Here is a 21776-nt window from a genome sequence, read left to right as displayed (position 1 = left end):
TGTTTTTGTGATCCTCTTAGATAATTTAGAGGGGGGTGATGTAGGGGTGTGTCTGAGGTACAGGGGGATGTACTGGGGCAGAGAGGCCCAAAGAGCATGTGCCAAGGTTCACAACCCCCATTGGGTAAAGGGATCACATGGTTATGGGATATAAAAAGGACCGTGGAATTCAAATAAAGGCTCTCTGATTCCACCAGCTCCAGAGAGTGTGTAGTTATTCTTTATCATATAAAGGCAGCGTCACACGTGATGCTACACTGCAGGGTTAGTGTCCTGTCTTGAAAGTTCATTCCTTCAAGATTTTGCTAACCCTCACTTGTTGTTTGAACTGCGTTCATTATGGTTTCTTGTTAATCACAGGAGGTTTGACTTTTACATAATGCACACAAGATCACATACAGTGTCCTGGTTAGAACGGCTGGGACCAATTCATCCCTGGATGGGTGTAACCCAAAACTGTGTATTCTATAGCCTCCATGCCATTTCCCAAAAACTGCTGTCAGTAGAGGCCTGCAAGGTGGGAAGATGTTCCTGTACCCTTTTATGGAATTCCCCGCTCTGATATCCTTATATGGAATTCCCCGCTCTGATACCCTTTTATGGAGGAGGGACTGAGCATCCACATGCCCTTTTATGGAATTCCCTACTCTGAGGGAGGGACTGAGCACTCCCGCCTGAACTGGAGAGTATATAACTGGGAGTTTCAGAGCCTTGAGGCTCTCTCTCGTGGGACCCAGAGGAAGACAGCAGACCACCGCTGCTCCCAACCAGGCTGAGACCACCACCCTCAACTGGACTGCAATCACCACTTCTGAGCAGACTGCAGCAGCTCTCCCACCAGCAGGTTTTATCCCCTCTCCCTTTGCTTTGGACTCGGGGGGTGGGCCAAGGTACACCACTTTTGTTCATACCCCAGGGTGCTGGGTTTGTACATTTGGGTTTTGTGGGTTAAAACCAATTGTCTGTCTGTATACTTGTACTTATTGCATTATTTTAATAAATTGTTATTCTGACTTATAAATCTCTCTTTTGAATTGAGTTCATTTTGCCTTGCTGGTTAACTTTTAAACCAGCACATACAGAAATGCCAGGGCCAATAGCAGAAGGGAACCAGGAGGCTGATGCAGCAGCCATGTTTAACACTGTGCCCAGAGTCCTAGCGCAAGTGAAATTGTCTCATTCATTTTTCCACCAGAATGCACGTTCACTGAAGAGACAATGTCAAATAACACTCAATCAAGCTCGAGACGTAATCATGTCATGCCCAGACTGCCAACGGATAACCTTCATGCCATCTCAGGAAGGCCTTAACCCCAGAGGGTTAACGGCAAATGAAATACGGCAAACAGATATCACGCACATACCCGAATTTGGTTCATTGAAATATGTACATGTCACAGTTGACACCCACTCACAATACATAACTGCCACAGCACACACTGGGGAAAAAGCCAAGGATGTAATAAGACACTGGCTTAGTTGTTTTGCTACCCTGGGAACCCCAAAACAAATCAAGACCAACGATGGACCTGCCTTCATATCAGAAAAGGTAAGAACTTTCCTGTCAAATTGGGGAATTTCTCACACTACAGGCATTCCATACTCCCCCACTGGACAAGCCGTTGTAGAAAGGGCGCATCGCACCGTAAAAGACATGTTAACAAAACAGAAAATGGGGGAATCCATCTGTAGTCCACAAGAGCGTTTGTGGAAAGCCACATATGTTATAAATTCTTTTAATTGTGATAGTGCTGAAAAAAGCAGGCACAAAAAACAACACAGACCTCAGGCTTTCTCCTCTCCTAGACCACCAGTCATGATAAAGGATCTAATTTCAGGGCAGTGGGTAGGACTGGTGGATCTTGTGACATGGGGGAGGGGTTATACATGTGTATCTACAGGAAAAGAACTGAAATGGATTCCTTCCAGATGTGTCAGACCCTACCTAGGCACACAATCACAGCCACAAGAATCAGAGTAATACAGAGTTTATAAAACAGTTATGTTTACCATTTGGTAATAATGTTTACATTTCAGGTTTACATTTTAGAGATGACCAGCGTGGCAAAATGCAGAGTCTATACAAAACCCATTAGTGTGTGTGTGATGAGTGGAATGACGGCCGTCAGTGAAAGGGTGAGTGAATGGATAAAAGAGCTGTATGACTGTATAAAGCACCTTAATCACCAAACGCCTTGCACATCGAACGCCTTACAAGAGTAACACTACCTTAGCCACATGGTCACATTAAGAGAATTTAGTTTGCTATGTTTACCTTGTTTTTGAAATAAAAGTTGAATTTCCCAAGTTTATATAAACCCTGAGACTAATAAAGGTTATAAGTTATAGGTATTACACGGTTGGGCTAAGGCCCTTAAGTTAATAAAGCTGTTTTTCCAAGTTGCACTATATTTCTTAGGAGAATAAAGGTTTAAGGTAATATAAGAAAGTTTAAAAAGGTTAAAGAAACGTTTTCAATAGAGATATAAGTTGTTAAGAAGCCAAAGCAAGCGATGTGCTGGGTCCCTGCAATGCTATGGTAGTTTATAATGTATTGTTCTATTGTTTGCACTGTTGTTTTTGCACTGTTTTCATGACCGTCTTAAATAATTGGAATGGGGGAGATGTAGGAGGTGTGTCCAGGAGATGCGAGTGAGGCATCCTGGGAGAAGAAGTCCAGGACACGCGCAGGAGTCTATATTCTCATTGGTTACTTGGTCACGTGTTCCCAAGGGGATAAAAAGGCACTACCTTTTGAAATAAAGCCCTTTTGGCTGCAACCCAGCTAGGAGTCGGACTGGTCTTATTTGTTATATTAATAACCTGGCAGGTCAAACCCTGAGGGATACAGTTTAATAATACACAAATTTAATATTCAGGTATATATATTATATTTTTTCATATAATCAAACTTTACTGGTAACTGCTGATATCATGGCTTTCATTCCAAAATGTACTTGGAAAAGTTATATTTGGAAATGCAGTTTCAGTATGTATTAAGCTCTCACTCCTAGAGAAGTTGGTAGTATCTCCAAATTGCTCTAAGTGCCCATTTAAAAGACACAGGGCAGGATATTTAAACAGTAATATAATGTTAACTATTGGGAAACATTTCCTGTTCCCTCACTGAAATATATGTTGCTGAGAATTCTCAAACTAATTAATGTGACCTTTTTTTTTTTACCTATTTTAGTAATTTTAAAGTTCCCTGAAAAGAAGACATCTTTCTATTCTCTACTTTTACATGCTAGTTATTACAGTTTTCACACTTGTTGCAAAAAATCTACTCAGTGTTTTCACTGAAGCAAGTAAGTGGTCTTAACATGTTTGGAAGATCGTACCTTTACAACTTCAACAACAGTTTTGATGTAAACTTCTATAAAATATTTAATAAAATTTTACCTGCATTATCTGTGTAGTGTACTTGCATTCCAAATGTGCTGCTCTCGCTGCTTCAGTATCTCCTTCCAGTTTTCTAGTTCTTTCTGTAGCTGCCTAAAAGTACATTTGGAAAGTATTTCAATCCAGAGAGATGGTAAAGTGACAAAGATGACTCTGTTCATTCAGTATATTGCGACCCCATACAGCAACCTGTTGTATTACCGTTGAACTACTTGCACTTTGGAACTGTGAAAGTTCATACCAAGAAATACATATAAAAATAATTTCTACATATCTAGAATATTAAAATAATATTTTCTTATTATTCAAAGAAATTGATGTAGCATTATGTTCTTGATGCATGTTTTATAATCAAAACTGCAGCTGGAGTCAGAAAGCAGACATACCAGTTGAGAATATATCTACTCCCTTACTGTTTGCTTTTTGCTAAGGTTGTCAACTGAGGCAACATAGCTACACCCTCCAAGTGCCAAAATACAATGGGTATCAATAGAGCAACTACAATCTGGTGACAAGAAGATATAGAATACCTCAAAAATATGTTGGCTGTGGCACCTAATATCCAGCTAAGGTGCCCAGAACAGACTGCTTTGCAGATCTATACTAGTTACAGTTTCCCTACCACAAACATCTCTAAGTTCTGTAATGTTTTAAAGCAATAATCAAGTTTCGATTTTTTTTTTACTGCTGAGTTCCTTCACCTATAACTGTTCAGTTATGTTTTTGACTAGCAGTTATCAGGAAGTTCTTTTTTAACAAATATTCTGAATACTTTAGTTAGTTACTACATCTCATCATACAGATGTACATAAACCTGTACATGCGTACATAGTTTAGGCAAAATGAGATTCTCTGAATTAAACTGTGACATCTTTCTTATCCATTCTTACAACATTTAGAAAAGTACAAAAATGCAAATTACTATGCTAAGAATGTATTTGGAAATTTGGATTTCCTACAAACAGTTCAAGAATTTGTCTGTATTATTAATAAACTTTTTTTTAAAAAAAGGTTCTCCAAGCTGAAAAAATTTCTTTCAAGTTACAATGAACACAAAAGCAATCACCATATATGTATGCCCAAATAAAGGCCTGGACACAGAATTTCATTTGGAAAAATATTTTTAGCAAAAGCAGTAACTACAGAACTGCTATAATGGAAATTCACATGTAATTTTAACTGTACTATTTTCTTCCCAAAAAAGTCTTTTCACTTTGACTGATGACTGAACTGAAAAGAAAAATTCACCCCAAAATGACTCTTAGTTTCAAGTGACATCACAGAGATCAAGAAAAAAAAGTTAATATTAAAAGTTATTTAACAAGAGCACATTTAGTGTTACATAAATACAAGTGAAGACATTGATTTTGGAAAAGTAAAACAAAATAGCAAGGGTGTGAGACAGCATTGATTAGAAGCACGTCAGTGAGAGAAACATTAAGAGACATTAAAATAAAAACTCTTGGCAATACATTTAAATTTTGTATAATCTCAGACAAACACACAAAAGAAAAGATTTTGAAAACAGACATCCCGCTTAAGAGAAAATCAAAAAGAGTACAGAGATTACCAAACCTACTCCCCAGCAAGGTCTGTCAGAAGGCTTAAACTTTGCCTCGTCCCACAAGTTTTATTTGCATAACATTCTCAATAGTAAAAATTCACAAATCTTGCAATAACACTACTCCCACATTGCTGAGAGTATTTTCACTTTATATGTGAAAATACTTTTCACACCTTCTGTTCAAACACCAGTTTCAAGTCAAATTCACAGTGTAAATAGCATCCACGTGTGAAATCCCTTTTATGTGAAATGGATGTTCAACTTTTTGTTAATCAGGCACACGGCATTCACAGCCTGACTAGGATGTTCCACCCCTCAAGAAATGTAGTTGTTCAAGGTGCTAGTGCTTACTGAGACTAATAGCAGTAGTGACAAAGCCTTACTTCAAGCTCTCTCATGAGTCGCTGGTGTCGGTCAGCTCTGAATTCCAGCTCGAAGGCCTGGCGCCTCAGCATATCACTGCAGCCATTGTGTTCTGCCTCCACATCCCTCAATTTCCTGCGCATATTTTGCAGGGCATCATTCAGGTCCTAAAAAAAAAAAATTGTTAATAATAAGGCATTAAGAGAAAGTTTTTCTAAGGAAGATAGTGTAGTAGATATTGTAGTAGAGAGTTCAAAAGAGGAGTGGAGACTGCATCAGAACAGCTTGTTAAAATCTAATACATTAGCACATGTCATTAGAACTGTCTGCCCAACATCAGACATGCTCTTTTTTCACCATCAGATAATGATGGTAAATATGACCTTCTGTGATAATATTAAAATTAGAGCCATTTCCCACAAGAAATGTTTCTCTAAAAAAGTACAAGGCTGCTCTTCCAATCTCTTCTCTTTCCCAGATTAATGGCAATGATGCAAACGGTTAAGTGCATTTGATGAAATGATGCATAGGGACAGAAATTCTATTTTGTTCTGGTTGTAATTGCTAGAACCTCAAATAAAATCAGACATTTTTTTAGAAACAGTTACTCCCACAGACTAAATAATTTTAATTTCTGCTATTCTGAAAAGAATTTTCTTCTGTTTAGAAACAGAATTACTTTAAAAAATTATCTACATGAACCATGAAATTCACAGGACAATAACAAAACTAAGCTGTCCTCACTTCAATTTCTGTACTCAGAAGTTGAATCAAGTTAGAGTTTGGGATAATTACTAACATTATTGAACTCAGAAGCTCTATGGAGTCACTGTGACAAAATGCCCACAGTCCATAACCGTACAGATTAAATTTAAGATAATCCTCTGGCTTTGCCTGTGAGGCAAATCACTGGGAAAAGTGAAATAAATAATACATAGTTTGCTGTAAAGTAGTTAAAATACTCAAGGCTGAGAAACATTTTCTACTGGAAATGTAATTAACATTAGCAGACTAAAATTGTCATGAATACATCAAGCTTGTTCAACAAGTCAACATGAGTTGTAGGATTTCAGAATCTTGAAGCCTGGACTTTTCAGATGTGGTATAACTGTGTAAGGCTCTCTTAGTAGTCACCTGCACACATCTGCTCATGAAAAACACGACTTTTTTTTGAGAAAAAAACAAAACAAAACAAAACAAAAGAAAAAACACAAAACAAAACAAAAAACTCAAACTAAAACAACAACAAAACAAAACAAACAAACAAAAACCACCAAAATGAACAAAACAGAACAAAACAAAAGAACAAAACCAAAAAAACCAAACAAAGAAACAAACAAAAAAAAAACACAACCAAAAAAACCCCTGTGTGTAAACGACACAACTTCACATGCATTTTAAGGAAAAACTGAGTGCTTTTGTGAAGGAATATTATATTCTGCCTAACCACAAGGTGATGCTATTGCCCTTACTATCGAACTAGCAACACCTTTTATCCCATACCTGATGGTATGCTAAGCACACCCGACAGAGACCACTACGAACCTGTCTGAAAGCAAGAGGGTATTACCTTTCCGAGTATGTGAAATATTGAATATTTCCTAGTATGTTTTAGGGACACATTTCAATAGGGTAACTTTAATTACAGCTTATGAAGTGCAGCTTTTCCAACCAGGATTTGCATACATGCTTAGAATCCCGTTTCTCTGTATGTATCAAGACCACAATTAAATCTACTTTCTCCAGCTTTTATTTCATAACTCAGAACAACTAAAGGAAATTTAAATGAGGCCTTAAATACACAACACAAAAGACTGGAACACATTCAAAGTAGTAATTTATAAGCCCAGGTATTTCTGATATTTATCTGCCAAGTTTAAATGAATTAAAATTTCAAGCAACAACTAATGCAGTCAACTCCAGTTCAACATTTCTGTATGTATTTTTCATTTCCTGGAATTTTGTAACTGTAGATAACTGTAAGTAGAGTGATAGGCAAAGGGAGTAAAAGCAATGTGGAAAATTGGATGGTTTTACTATGGAAAGCAGGTTAGGGGCTGACAGTAGTGAATCATATTTTCCTTTGGAGTGCACCCTGTGTTTTTCACTAACACTACCACTGTGCACTAATAACTTTTGTTTAGGTGTTTACCATGACAAAGCGCCACAACACATTTCAGCAAAGCAAGAAATACTGTAGCACACTAAGTGTAACCTTAGTGTTCTTCAGAACTATTCTGCAGTATTTAGCTATTTGGGGGATTTTTTTTCCCTAAACCAGAAAGACCCCATGCTTTGCACCAAAAAGGTTACAGCCACTATCTCATGCAACTTTCCAACTATTCACATCATACCTGAGCGGTCCTTTCTGCTTCACTTTTTTCTTTGACAAGGAATAGAATTTCATGGTGGTAAACTCTACGAATATCGTCCTTCTCCTTTGCACATTTTTGGTGTTCTTCTTCCCACTTCTGCTGAGCCTTATAAAATGATTTCTCAGCCTCTGCCACTTTCTGCTGATTTTTGCCACTGAGTACTATTGTTTACAGAAAAAGAGAAAGAATAAAAGACAAGTAGCACTGCAAAGCATGTTCAGAAAAAAATGGATAATGATCATCAGTTCTTTTGTGTATTTTATTATCCTGTGGAACACCGGAACATTTACACTGCCAGCACTGGAGAGCATGACCTTCACTATAAAGAAACAATCAAATTTTGTGTTTCTATAGCATCTTTCACACAAGGACATAGGGCTGTTTTGGTGATTTTTACAAATTGAAATCCTTCTCCTCCTGGAAAAGAGTAAAAACTTGAGTTAACTCTTCCAGGTGAGGCCTCTATACCTTGGAGAACTTAATTTCAGTTTTCTGCAACATTTTGCGAGCTTATTTCCAAATGTCTATTTGATATAGATATCAGTTTGCATCAATTAATTTTGAGCTTCTTTTAAGTGACAGTAAAGACAGACACCTGCCTCATGAAAAAGACTGTAGGATAACCTAAGGCAGGTTGGGCTAGTGAGTAAAGGCTAAGGTTTTCCAAAGAAACTTACTGCTGCTCAGGAGATGTAAATTTTCAGCCCAGCAAATGCCCCAAGGTAGAGAAATATTGAATATATCCTTCTGTGAAAACTTAAATGCCAAGGAAAACTTCCTTACCTATAAGCAGTTTTACCTGGAATTTTCCTTAATTTCACAAAGTGGCTTTTGGATGAAAATATTTTGTATTATCTTTTCATTTTTCTGGGTAAAACTAGCTACATTAACACTTAAATGATCACCACTTTCTAACAGATTTTTATTTCAAATTCATCCCATTTTTCTGAAATTTCTTTCTAGCTGGAGAATGATAAAATAAACAGAAGCGACATATTAGGATAACACAGAGAATTAGTGGATACAGTGATGGGAAAGAACTGTCAGATGGCAGAAAGTCAAGCCTCGGTGAGACTGGCAGAAAAACAATTCAGAGGAAATCCTAAAGAGGATAAGGCTCAAATGAGTACTCTGTCCAAGGAGCTAAGCTGGGATCACATCACAGTATCACACAAGGTGAGGAAGACTCCAAGAGATCAAGGGAAAAGAAGCAATAAGTTATAAACCAAAAAAGAACTGAGAAGCAACAAATCATGAGTTGGCTTCCTTGGCACTTGTCACAATAAAAAAAATGGTTTGAGAAATTTTAACCACTGTAATCTCTACTATCACTTAGCAGACTTCTAATTACTGACTCCGGTATTGAGAGAAACACATGCATTCAAGAAACACTCCCTTGCCTCTGAAAAACCTCTCCTACCTCCTTTTTGTTCTCCAGTCCCCTCACCACACCTTATAGCAACCCAGCACACTGAGGTCACTGTGCTGTGGTTCCTCCATCAGCATCAGACCCTTTTGAGTCCTGCCTCTCAGTGCCTGCATGGGCAGTCATTGCTCAGGCAGCTGCTCTGCCCATCTCTCCTGCTGTTTCTTTTTTTGTCTTCCCCTTGGCATTTGCCACCCTTTGTACAGGCTCTGTGCACACTCTGGTGGGCAGTTTGGTGCACAGTGGTGAGTGAGTTTTGATATTGTGGAGCTGACCAGGACCAGTCCCATGCAGACCCAGACCTTTATCCTTCTGCACAGGTTGCCCTGCAGACCCACACCCACCACAGACACCTGCCATCTGTGCCTGATGCAGCAGCAAATTAGTTTTCCAAATCATAAAGTGAATCACAAAATCAGATTTAAAGTATTTTAAAATACACACTTACTACTCCCTTCTAAATCGGTAAACAAGCTGGTAAGCATGCGTAAAGGTAAACTTGACTTTCCCAAGTATGGGAAAATTGTTGTTCAAGTCTGCAGCTTGCAATCACAGGGAAATTTCCAAACAGACAGAAAAATGCTTTCTTCCAGTTTGCAATCTGTAAGATTTTTTAGAAGTTTTTTTTTGTGTTCTCCAAAAGAGCGAAAGTTCAGCTTTCTAACTGTCTCAATATCTGGCACTATAAGTACTTGCAAGTTTCAGAGACTCTTTCCATCCTTGGAAGGTTAAAATCTCAAAAAGGAGTGCTTCAATCTCTTCAGAACATCAAAGGTTAAACTCACAAATGCATCTCCTGTATTAAATTTAAAAGACATTATACTTACTTAGGTAACTAAAAATGCACCTCACTGCCTTGAAAGAATGAGAAATCTCTCTGTTTAAGAAAGATTAGGAAAATCTCAGTTTCTGAATGCAAAACTAGTAGGGAAAAATGTTTACGTAAAAACCTTCCTTTCCACATACTACTGTCACAAGAGTAAATAACAGAAGATGATGAGTGGAAACCAGACATGAGCAACAAAAAGCTAGAAGCATTGGAAAAGACAAAAGCAGCATGATGAGAACTCCTGGGAAAAAAAAGTTATTGGAAATAGTTTGAAAAAAAAGAACAGGACTGGATTTTTTTATTATTTTTTTTTAGTAGTATTTTTTCCCCTGAAATGGAAAAGGAAAAATTGCTGGACATAGTGATAGGCAGGATGTGGAGATGGACACTGTGATTGTAAGTTTGTAAACAGACAGCACTGAAGGAAGAAATAACAGAAGGTAAGGGACAAGAGATAAAAGGAGCTGACAGATTTAGCAGAGCGTGTTGCTGTCACACAAGATAGCAAGAGTTTTGTAAACTCTTGTGAGTTTACAAATACAGATGGAAAAGACATGGGAGATCCAAGAAAAACAGCAGGAACTAGAAAATATTTTTTACCAGCTTGGGGTTGACTTAGCCTCTGGTTCATCTTTGCTCTTTTGGAACTTACCTTGCAGTTCCACAAGTTCACTTTTTGCAACGCACAGCTCCTCTTCTGCAGCATACATTTGCATCTGAGCCTCCTTTCTGGCCACTGACAATTCATACTCCAGACCTTGACGAATAGCCTCCCCTCTCTCAAGTTCCAAACGTAATTTAATTATCTCTTTTTCATACTGTGACTTCTAGAAAATAAATTTGTTCCAGAAAACTGGCAACAAAGTGCAACATGTTTCAGAAATACACCTACAGAGTATTTTTTAAAGATATTTTGGATTGTATTCACAGCTGCCATCTTATTCCATTTGAATTTGAAATAGAGTCTTGCAACTGCACATTTATGTACATTTTAAATATTTTCGGGGGGGTTATGCAAACTAATCAAATTCCTAGATTAATTTCATTTACCTTTAACATATCCCTCTGTTTTTCCAAAAATACATGACCTTAAGAAAATAAAAGTTATAATACTGTCATCTTCTGGGATTTCGAAGGGGAAAATGCAGCAACCAAAACATTATATTCCACAGGCATTTTTCTGGTAACTTTATTAAACACTTGAAAAAATAGCCATGTTGGGATACTGGGGTATCAGACACCTAGTAACTCACTATGTACAAACATAAACTGCCGTCCAATAATGTTCTGTTGTCAAACAGGATGATATTAAACAAAGAAAGAATGGGAAATGCTTCAAAAAAGGACTAAGAAAGATAGTCTTATCACTGCTGCCAAAAACTGGATCCAGAAAAGTGAAATTCAAGCTATTTCAACACAAGAAGGTGAAAAGTGAAAGGTATTTCTTCAGAACATCTACAAAGTAGCAACATACTTATTAACGGAAACTTCATTCATGGGAAATAATTTACTCCTCTTACCAAGGGTTTCCCTACTGCTGTCAGAGCAAACTAGTATTGAAACGAAGTAGCAGAAAGAAAATGCTTTGCTAATATTTTCTTTGGTTTGAATATCAGCTTTTGCAGTGGCAAATACAAGAAAAGGTGAGCACTGAGTAGAGTACTAGCTGCAATCAGCTTCAGGTTTGTTGCTACTTGGCACACTTTGCACACCTGCTAATGCCAAACTGGCAGCTTATATCCTGTTTTAAAATGTGCTGGTGCAGTAATGTTACTACTATAGGTAACCATTCTGCTCTCAGCAGCTTGTTAGGGGGCAGATAATGTGGGTGCTCATTCATCTATTTTTGGTTGAATCCAGCCAATAAACCCAGTTTAATATTCCATATCCATTTATTATTGGGATGTGTACCCAAATTAAGAGATTCCTGCTTCTCCTGCAATGACTTGCTCTTTCCTGTTTCCATTGTCCTGTGAACTGTGGTGTGATTCTGTAAATTGTGTCCCTGGAATTTTCTGGATTAAAACACTCCAACAAACAATCTAAACACCTCTTATTTACATTGAGAATTTGAAAGCTGAGGTTGCACAAGATTCTTCTGCATCATTTTGCTGTTGTGAAGTGCTCAAGTTACTTACACCCACCTTTAACTATTAACAGTGACAGTACAGGTGGTAACAATTCCTGTGAACAGATATGAGAAACCTGTACAGTGGTATTTCCTTGTTATTTTCCAACCAATGACTGTGCTTTTGATTCAACCCTTGAGAGTATTATTTGATTACATTTATTCCAAGGATAAAATAAAGCAAATAAAGAAAGTCCTTACTTCTTGCTTGCATTGAGTAAGTAATTCAACATTTTCTTTTTCAGCCTGATGGAGTTTCCTTTTCAAATCATCCACAGTGTCCATGTCTGATGGATTTCTATTCTGTGCCTCATGTAAGCTGAAAAATATTAATGTTTTTGAAAAAAATTGTGAGTAGTCCCTTGAAGTTTTAATGCTCCTTTACTTCAGTTACCCAGTTGTGGGCCCAAAGTTCTAAACATTCACTTAAGTAAAATTTTGCCACGCAGTTGTCATCATACTATTGCTCTTTGAAAGAAAGGGTCACACAGAATTGCATATTGTGCAAGATATGAGAGATGTAGCAGGAGGAACTTGAAACAGATACGCACTTTGGAAAAACAAACTTGGTTTAAGCATAACATGTTCTTTATTACTTTTCACTATTTTTATTATTGATTTGATGAACTTCCAGGTCTAGTCCTATAAACTACCTAGTATCCTGATTTCCACTACTATTTCAGTTAAAAGAAAATCTGCTCTGCAGCTAGCAGAATCAACCCTTGATCACTAAAAGCAACAATAAAAGAATCAAAACAAGCTTCTATATCTAAAGTGAAAAAATTATTATGTATTATAAAAATACATATTTATATAACTAGTTTAATTATAATTGCAAACTGGACAACTTAAAGTTATTTCAGAAGTCAAAAATCAGTGTTCACATTGTTTGATATATGCCAGTTTTCACATTATTTTAGGTGCATAAGACTGCAATAGTTAGTTGCTCCACACAAAAGTGCAAGAGTTCAGGGGCAGTAAATATGAAATATAAAAAAAGAAACATGTTTAAATTTAATTAAAAAGATGGAACTGTAAATATTAAAATATCTTTGTCTACATGAAGTCTTAAATATTAATTACAGAAATGACAGTATGCTGGGAGTGAATTAATTGTTTCTTTCTAAATAAAAAAAATATTGCTTTGCCCCTAGATTTTCATACAGGCAGCATTAACATTTTTCATGACTGAGAACTTTTTCTGATGATATATATTTTCTGACATAGGTTGAGTAGCCAAAAGGACACAAGTGCTGTCAATGAGGGGAAGAGTAATTTAGATTAAATCTTGCTTTTAAAGACATTGCTACTGATAAAGGATGAAATTTCATTGTTTTAGCTGCAGCCTATAAATAGTTTATAATTGAAAAAATAAGAAATTTAAAAAGAGGACCGACTTCATCTATAAGATTGGAATAACTATATGTCATCAGTAATTATCCCACAGCGTGCCATGTACTTAAAGTATTTTATATATTTAATAAATGTAGGAGATAACGATTGTTAAAAACTGCATGTACTGCATTAAAAACATAAGCACATTATTAGCTTTCAGTATTTATTGCAACAGCCATACCCAGAACAACTGACATGACTGAAAGGGTAGAAGATCAGCAACAAGGTACATAAAATCAAAATATTTAATGCTACTCTTAGCTACTGCAATAAGAAGATATGGAAATAAGAAGAACCTGAAGAGCCAGAGCATCTGTAAACTGAATAAAAACTTGTTTGTGGACATTATATTATAGGTTTGAGAGACTTTTGTTTTTCCCTGGCTTGGGAAAACAGTGATGAAAGAAAGGCAAGCCATCTTATTCAGAGATGACGCAAGAAGTGTCAGTCTCAGGTCAAGGCAGCTAAAAGCTAGGCAGCAAAAGCTTAGCAAAGCACTGGTTAGGGGGGAAAAACGGAACCCAAAATGAAAACTCGGTAAGATCTGGGAAAGGGTAACTATTTAGTTAATTTGTGGGCAGCAGGGAGGTAATTTGGCTTCTTTAAATCTGATGATATTTAACATTTCTTGCATGGAGAGCACACTGAATGAAAGCAAGGGAAAAACCACTTTTGTAAAGTAAATAAAAAAAACACCTTTAAATCTTTAAGTAAGCTACATTAGTTTGTATGACAATCAGCTTTAAAGAAAGCTGTTCCTTTCCACTCTCTGATTACCTATCTAGAAAAAAAAAAGCACAATCAAAATACCTACATATTAAAACTTACTCAGTGGCAAATTTAACTGGATCAGTGGGGAGAGGGGGAAGCCAAAATAAAGCATTAAATTAGAAAAAAGAAAAAAAAACAAAAGCAGGCAACCAACCAACCAACCAAAAAACCAACGAAATCACACACAAGTTACATGACATCACAAATAAAAGCAAATTAGGGAAGCTATAGAAATGCAGAATGTGTATTAGAGCATTACAGCAAATAACATAAGAGAGTAAGTATCAGGGGAAAAAAAGCATTAAACACTTTTTTGAAATAGCATTTTATGCACAGTTTCTTAACTCACTATGCCATTAGTGGAAACTTAAAAATATAGAGCAGAAAACTCTTCTTTTGTTCTTAGTACAGAATCAAAACAGCTACTTAAAAAAAACAAACAACAAAACAAACAAAACCAAAACCAAACCAAAAACCACAAACAAAACAAAATAAACAGACAAACAAAGAAAAACAAAACAAACAAACAACAAAAAAACCCCACAGGAAAGATGGTGTAATATTACTATAGTATTCACTTCATTATTTTGTTTGTCTATTTAAACATTTTCAAATAAAACAGAAAATAGGCTCAAGAATTCTTATTTCTGTGATATTTCTTTTAATCATCACAGCATTGCCAGAACGTGCAGTACTTTATGAAAGCTTCATACTACCTATTGTAGGAGATTCTTCTTTCCTTATTCATATTGCAAGCGGAAATATTACAAGCATAAAGCTCTCAGAAGCTTAAATCAGAGACAAAACCACAGAAAACCTTGGGAAGTTTCAAAGCATGATTTGTGGTCTAACAGGAATTCAGGGAAGCCCTTCTCCTTCCATTTTCATATATTCCTAGATCATCAATCATTTGTTTTGAACCAAAAGATGTATTTTACCAACTACAACCTTTACCTAAGTCACCAATTTTAGTAGACCTTAAGATTATTCAGGAAAGCATATGAGCAGGTGAAGTAGCTTTTGAGTTCTACACCTCAAAAAGACTATTTGTATCTCAAAAACTAAATTCAAATTCACTTCACAGGTTAGCTAGTTACAGTCAACATAGGCCATTGCAGAAAAACAGCTTTCACTAGCTTTTCTTCCACAACTGACAAAAAATGTAGTGGAATTTTGTAACACAGAGAAATTTTCTTTTCCTTATTACCTAGCAGTGTAAGTTTGCTGAAAGGGTAGTCAGTAGTCTGATTTCCTAAGCAACGTTCATATTCGTGGAATTTCACTGTTCCTATATAACTGGCAGTTTTGTATAGTCAGACTAAATGGAGACAAATAGCTCTCACAGCTAAGATAAATAGAATGAATTAAAGCTTACTTTTATTGTGCCAAAGATCAAGCTCTTATCAGGTTGTAAGAACAGAAGCCAGAAGGCCAGTCTGCACACCTGCAAGTAACTCTTTTTATCTAGTGACTATATTGCATGTATCACACCATACCTGGTTCTTCTTCGATCTGAACTATATAATTTCAGGGATTTGGAAAATAAATAAAACACAAAAAGAGGAATCCTATAGCTAGACTTAAAAATATGGAAGTAGAGCTCACCAGTTAACATCTGTGGAAGGCAAGTTGGATGAACTTGTAATGTCCAATATGCAGTTTTTGAAGTCTATAAACTGAGGAAAAATGAAGATCATCATTAGCCATACATAATTTTAGTTGAGAAGAATCAAAGATTACCCCTTTCTATATCAAAAAAATACTAAAATCTCTAGCAGATACATACTTTAGTTTCTTTAGCAACTACTAAAATAATAATAATGAATAGCAGGGGAAAAAAAGAAGGTATAAGTGAAAGACTTCATCAAAATCTACTTTTTCACCTCTGGAATACAATTCACTTACTCTACCCCGCAAGTAACAGCTCCAGTGAAAAAAAAAACAAACAAATTAGTCTCCTAACATAATCAAAATATTCTCTGTCACATCCACATCATTCTGAAGTTTTAAAACTTCTTCAAATTACTCGGAAGTCACATAGAGGGAAAACAACATGATACAAAACAAATAGACAAAAAAAACACCCCAAACCACACAAAAACTAACAAAGAAACCATACACCTAAATCAGAAGAGTGCTACCCGTGAATGCTAATGATTTTGAACATGCAACGTTCATCTGTTAAAATATGTATCAATAGTTTATTAGCATGCAAACAGATACTTTCCAAAAGCATGCTTTTTCACTTAGGAAAAAATATCCTAGTGCCATAAGAGTGGCTTGTAGGAGCCCCATCATTAAAGAAAACAGTAAAATAAATGTTTGGTTGAGGATTTAAGATGTTCGGTGTGTGTTACCCAAAAAAAGTTGTGTCATATTCTCTTGCCAAACTTCTGATTACATTTAACCAACTAGTGAGGCCATTGAATTTAAACTGGATACGAGGAAGAAATTCTTCCCTGTGAAGGTGGTGAGGCACTGGAACAGGCTACCCAGAACAGCTGTGGCTGCCTCATCCCTTGAAGTGTCCAAGGCCAGTTTGGACGGGGCTTGGAGCAAACTGGGATAGTGGAAGGTGTCCCTGCCCGTGACAGGGCGGTTGGAAAGAGGTGATCGTTGAAGGTCTCACCCAAACCGTTCTATGATAGAAGCCGCTTAAAAATAAACCTAACAGCGATTTTAGGACGCACTGACTTAAAACACGCAAAGCCTGGCGTAACTAACACACCTGATGCTCCGCTGCGGCGGCGGGGCGCGATCCGAACCATACCCCTCCGCTCGCATTACGAGCCGGGACTCCCGGAAAGCCGCCGCTACCCGGACCTCTGGAATTCTGCCGCTCGCGGGACCGAACGCCGAGCCTGGGACGGGACGGACACGAGCTCAACACGCTGAAATTCCGCGGTTGCCGGGGACGCTCCCGGGCGGAATTTCCGCAGCGCACAGCGGCTGCCACTGGGGACCGCCGCCCTTCCAGCTCTCCCTGCGTCATCCCAGCCGCGTTTGAGGGATGCCGAGTTACCAACGCGCAAAAGATTAAAATGACCGGTTGACAGGAAAGCCATACGGAGCTATGGATGACCTAAGGGCAGCTCAGTCGTCACCCGAGTTATGGAGAGACACCGCTGAAAGATTTGGAACGACTGCGAGACAAAATTCACAGCAAGGTGTTCTCTGGAGTACAGGATTGTCTTCAGGAGCTCCTCTCCCTCGATGAGGGAGACATGTAGCAAAGTTACCACTCTCCTTCTTTTTACTTCTCTGCACAAAGAGAGAGGTTCTTGTGAAACATCTCAAATAGAGAGATTTCAAACCCCAGGTGTGACCATATATGATGTCAAACAACAACAGCACAAAAGACTGAATAAAAACCATGCTGCAGAATCCTAGAAAAGCACTTTCTCCTTCTCCCAGCATGGCTGCACATTCTCTAGTTGATTTTTAAAGCTTCTTTTAAAGTCTCTCTGTTGGCACACTTAACATGCAGATGATTTCAGTCTTTGTTGGCATTAGCCACAGTATTCTGAGCCTCTCAAGGTCTTGTCTTACACTACACATCTACCAGGATGTCAGGGATACATCTTTTTAGGTACTAGTCCAAGTTTTAATTGCAAGAGACAAAAAGGTCCATACCCTCTGAGACGAATCTCAAAACTTCACTTCTTGTTTGTGACCTTATCTGTTAAATCTGGCTTTTAGCTATGATTTTGCTACTTCTGCATCATGCAGGTATTTTAAATGTACCAAATGAAACAGGGTTTGGGGTTTGGGGTTTTTTGTGTGTGATTTTTGGTTTGGTTTTTTTTTTTTTTTAGTAATTGTTTCCAGGAGAAGATTTTAATGCACAAGTTTGTGATTTTAAATCAAATAAGATAAAAAGTAGACAGTAAGACAACAAAACAGAATAACTCCATGGACATATCACAGAAGAGTGAAATCTAAGGTGAAGTTTAAGTTTGGATATCTGAAATACAGATGGAGTAATAGAATGCAGGCTTTATCACAGTTGTTTTCTCTTTCATTTTGTGAAGAGAAGCTCTCACATCTGGTCCACAACCAGATGCTCTCTATATGTCTTGTTTTACATATTCACTTAAGGCTTGGCTTTTATCTGCTTCTTCACTGAAGTGCAATTCTATTTTGTTGTTTAACTGTTGCTTTTAACTATTTAACTTATTTAGCTCTTGCTCCTGTTCATTCAAAAGCAATTGCATCTGATGCTCCCAATGAAATGCATTATTTAATACTTCAGGTACACTTTCAAATGTCTCACAGGTGATTAATTTTTGATGAATCATATTTATTTGTTCCTGCAGGTTCTGGGCTTTGTCAGCTACTTATTTTCCTCTCACTGAAATTCCATTTGAATTCTGCAAGTTGTAGATGCAGTGAGTGGCACTTCACCTCTGCTGTATGAAGTCTTTGTGTAAATTCAATATTAAATTTAATATTGGTTTCTGCAAGAATGTTATGTTTTTCATATTGGATAGTCTGTCACAAAGTCCAGCTTCCAGGGCTTGGGCACTTAATTTATGAAGTCCACAAGCCAGGCTCTGTACCAAGTAGTCTTTTGCAAATAAGTGATGCAGTTACTGTGGTCTAGCTGAACTGTGTCCATTATTACATTCAGTTTGTCCATAAGTTTTGAAAAGGAGTTCCTGGCTGCACCTACAAGTAAGTGTCCAGAAAGCCAGGACTTTGAATCTGGCTTGTTAACAACATCCTACAGTTCAGTGACAGAACTGATTATTGCAGCATGAACTAGGAAACCAGCTGAGTGCTTAAAAGCAGTCAATTTCTTATTCTTCATAGCCTGAAAGATTGCACGTGTGTTTGGATTCTCCTATGCAAACCGCACAAACTCTAATTCCAATGTTTCCTTATAAGCCATTTATCTTTGTGTAGAGGGAACTAGAAGACTGGGCTAAAGCTTTAAGTCTCTTAGCTGCCAAAACGTCAATCACAGCTCTTTGGAATACATAAATCAGGGCTTTGACTTTTCTTTGCCTTAGTTGATTGACAAATATCTTGATTGTTTGCCTTATCAGCAGGGAGAGTATGAAGTATAGTCCTAATCTTCTGGTTCATTAATTTGTAAAAGTTGATCTGAATCTCAAGAAGGTCTCTTTGGGAAGGCATTCCACATAGAAAATTGGAAATTGGGACATAAATAAAACCATCTTGACCACCTCATTTTGAGGAAGCCTTTGATAGCACTGCTGAAGGGAGCATCTTACTTCCTTTTATCTGTAGACTTGAAGAAGGACTTGCTAAATCCTAAGATAAGAACCAGGAGTGAAATAAACCATGTATTCAGCTGCAGTACTTCCTTGTTTGACAGCTGTATTTAAGTGAGAAAGATGTGTTTTCAACAATTGCCTATTATTTTGTTATTATTAAGAAATGTCTGTCCTCCGAATTCCAGTTTTACCTGCTGTGTGATGAGCAAAAAGCAGAGGATCAGTTGCCCACACAGTAGAATCCAGCCAGCAGCCAGTGGCTACTGTCCTGCCTCCAGGAAGCGTGCCACTGCCAGCCCTCTGCCACCTCCCTACCCTGCAGCCACCGCTCCTCCTGCTTCCTTGACACTGTGTTCCCACTTTCAGTGCATCTCAAACCCTCAGCTCCCTTTTCCTCTGCATCCCTGAGGAGCAGGAGACACAAGAACTGCTGCTAGACAGTTTCAACCAAAATGGCAGTAGCATCTCTGAGGACCTGCAACAAAAAGATACCTCTCAGATTTCTTTTTGGAGTCCCAGCACCTGTTGCAGTGCAGGGGGAGTCTCCCAGTTCTGCAGGTGAGAAAGAAGAAACAGACAGCCTGAAAAAATCCTCCCGTTTGGATTTTGGTAACGTATTTATGCGTTGCTTTTCCTAACTCCTTTGTGGGTACCCCTGGTGAAAGAGGACCAGTGAAATCAGGAATTAGAATGAAGATTCTGCTATATATTATGTGCTTTGTGCTTGTCCCTACTTTAAGGTGTCTCAAGGCTGAACAATCCCAGGTCCTTCAGCCTCTCCTCACAGGACTTCCCTCTAGACTCTTAATCTGGAGAAGAGGAGGCTTGGGGGTGACCTTCTTGCTCTCTACAACTCCCAAATAGGAGGTTGTAGACATGTGGGGGTTGTCCCCTTCTCCCGGCCACTAGTGAGAGGACAAGAGGAAATGGCCTCAAGCTGCACTGGGGGATGTTCACCTTGGATATCAGAAAAATTCTTTCCCTGAAAGGGTGGTTCAGCAGTGGAACAGGTTGCTCAGGGAGGTGGTGGAGTCACCATCCCTGGAGATTTTCAAGAAACAACTGGACACGGCACTCTGTGCTCTAGTCTGGTTGACAAGGTAATAATCAGTCAAAGGCTGGACTCAATGATCCTGGAGGTCTTTTCCAACCTTAATGATTCTACGGTTCCAAATCCTAAACTCTGAAAAAATGATTGAATGCCCTAATTTTCTTTTTATCTTTCTTTTATAGTGTAGCCCTGTTGTGTGGGTCTTTATATAATAAAGAAATGGAGTCAGCTCCCCTTGAGGTGGTGGTCAGAGAGAGATTTATTCAAAACTCGTGCCCTCTTTTATCCCTTGAAACCATGTGACCTTGTGACCAATGGGGTTATCTTATTCCTGCGCATGTCCCTTGGGCTTCCCTGTCCTCAGTGCGTTCCCTGCACCCTGGACATGCCTCCTACATAGCCCCAGCTGCTCTGAAGTGAAGAACAGATGTCAGTATCTCCACAACAAGCTCTCTCACTTTAGGAGATTAATACAGGAATTTGACAAACAGCAGGTGGTATCCTGGCACCAGCTGTTTACTTCAGTCAGGACACATCTCTGAACTGTGGCTTGTTTATTAAAAACTGAACACTAGTTCCTCTGAGATTATTTATGTTAGTATTACACTTTTGCATTAAAGAAGCTTCAGTAATGTTAACTTCTTTTGGTGGTGGTGGTGCTGCTGCTGCTTATATCATAACCGGAGCTGCTTTTTTCTGGTCCTTTTCTTTCTTCAAGACCTAGGTTTGTCCATTGAAATAATTTTTTCAGTAGATATTGGAGAGCCATTACCTCTACTATGAAGTTGTTTACACTTTAAAAAAATACTGTAGCAAATTGAAATACTTCAGGATAAGTATAAGGCTGTTTTCTGACCTTTGTCATTAATGAAAATTATTTACCTTAAGTGGTAGAAGCTGTAGAAATTTGCACAAAAACAAACAGGATTTTGGAGGATTGAAGAGGTAGAAACGCACCTGTGCAACTTCAGCCCCTGTAGCGTCACGTGTGACGCTGCCTTTATATGATAAAGAATAACTACACGCTCTCCGGAGCTGGTGGAATCAAAGACCTTTATTTGAATCTCGCGCTCACTTTTATATCCCATAACCACGTGATCCCTTCACCCAATGGGGGCTGTGAACCTCGGCGCATGCTCTTTTGGGCCTCTCTGCCCCGGTACATCCCTCTGTAGCTCAGACACGCCCCTACATCACCCCCCTCTAAATTATCTAAGAGGATCACAAAAACA

At 38.0% G+C, this 21776-nt stretch overlaps 1 protein-coding gene across 1 annotated transcript in view; it reads right to left on the bottom strand.

Annotated features, from left to right (window-relative positions):
* Positions 1–17117, bottom strand: part of LOC113980613 (coiled-coil domain-containing protein 171-like) — a gene marked incomplete at its 3' end in the record, with an annotated part of 52778 nt that extends 35661 nt beyond the window's left edge. The window contains exons 1-7 of the mRNA XM_027707834.1: positions 16982–17117; positions 15859–15929; positions 12289–12406; positions 10612–10786; positions 7684–7865; positions 5350–5496; positions 3403–3495 (exon numbers count right to left, since the gene is read on the bottom strand). Coding sequence (XP_027563635.1) covers positions 3403–3495; positions 5350–5496; positions 7684–7865; positions 10612–10786; positions 12289–12372 — 681 coding nt within the window. The remainder of the gene's footprint in view (positions 1–3402; positions 3496–5349; positions 5497–7683; positions 7866–10611; positions 10787–12288; positions 12407–15858; positions 15930–16981) is intronic.
* Positions 17118–21776: the final 4659 nt, after the last annotated feature.

Source organism: Neopelma chrysocephalum, unplaced genomic scaffold (assembly GCF_003984885.1).
Source record: "Neopelma chrysocephalum unplaced genomic scaffold, ASM398488v2 Primary Assembly neopelma1_94821, whole genome shotgun sequence".
Lineage (NCBI taxonomy): Eukaryota > Metazoa > Chordata > Aves > Passeriformes > Pipridae > Neopelma > Neopelma chrysocephalum.
The sequence above is the reverse complement of the archived record's forward strand: the minus strand, read 5'-3'. Positions and strand labels throughout refer to the sequence as shown.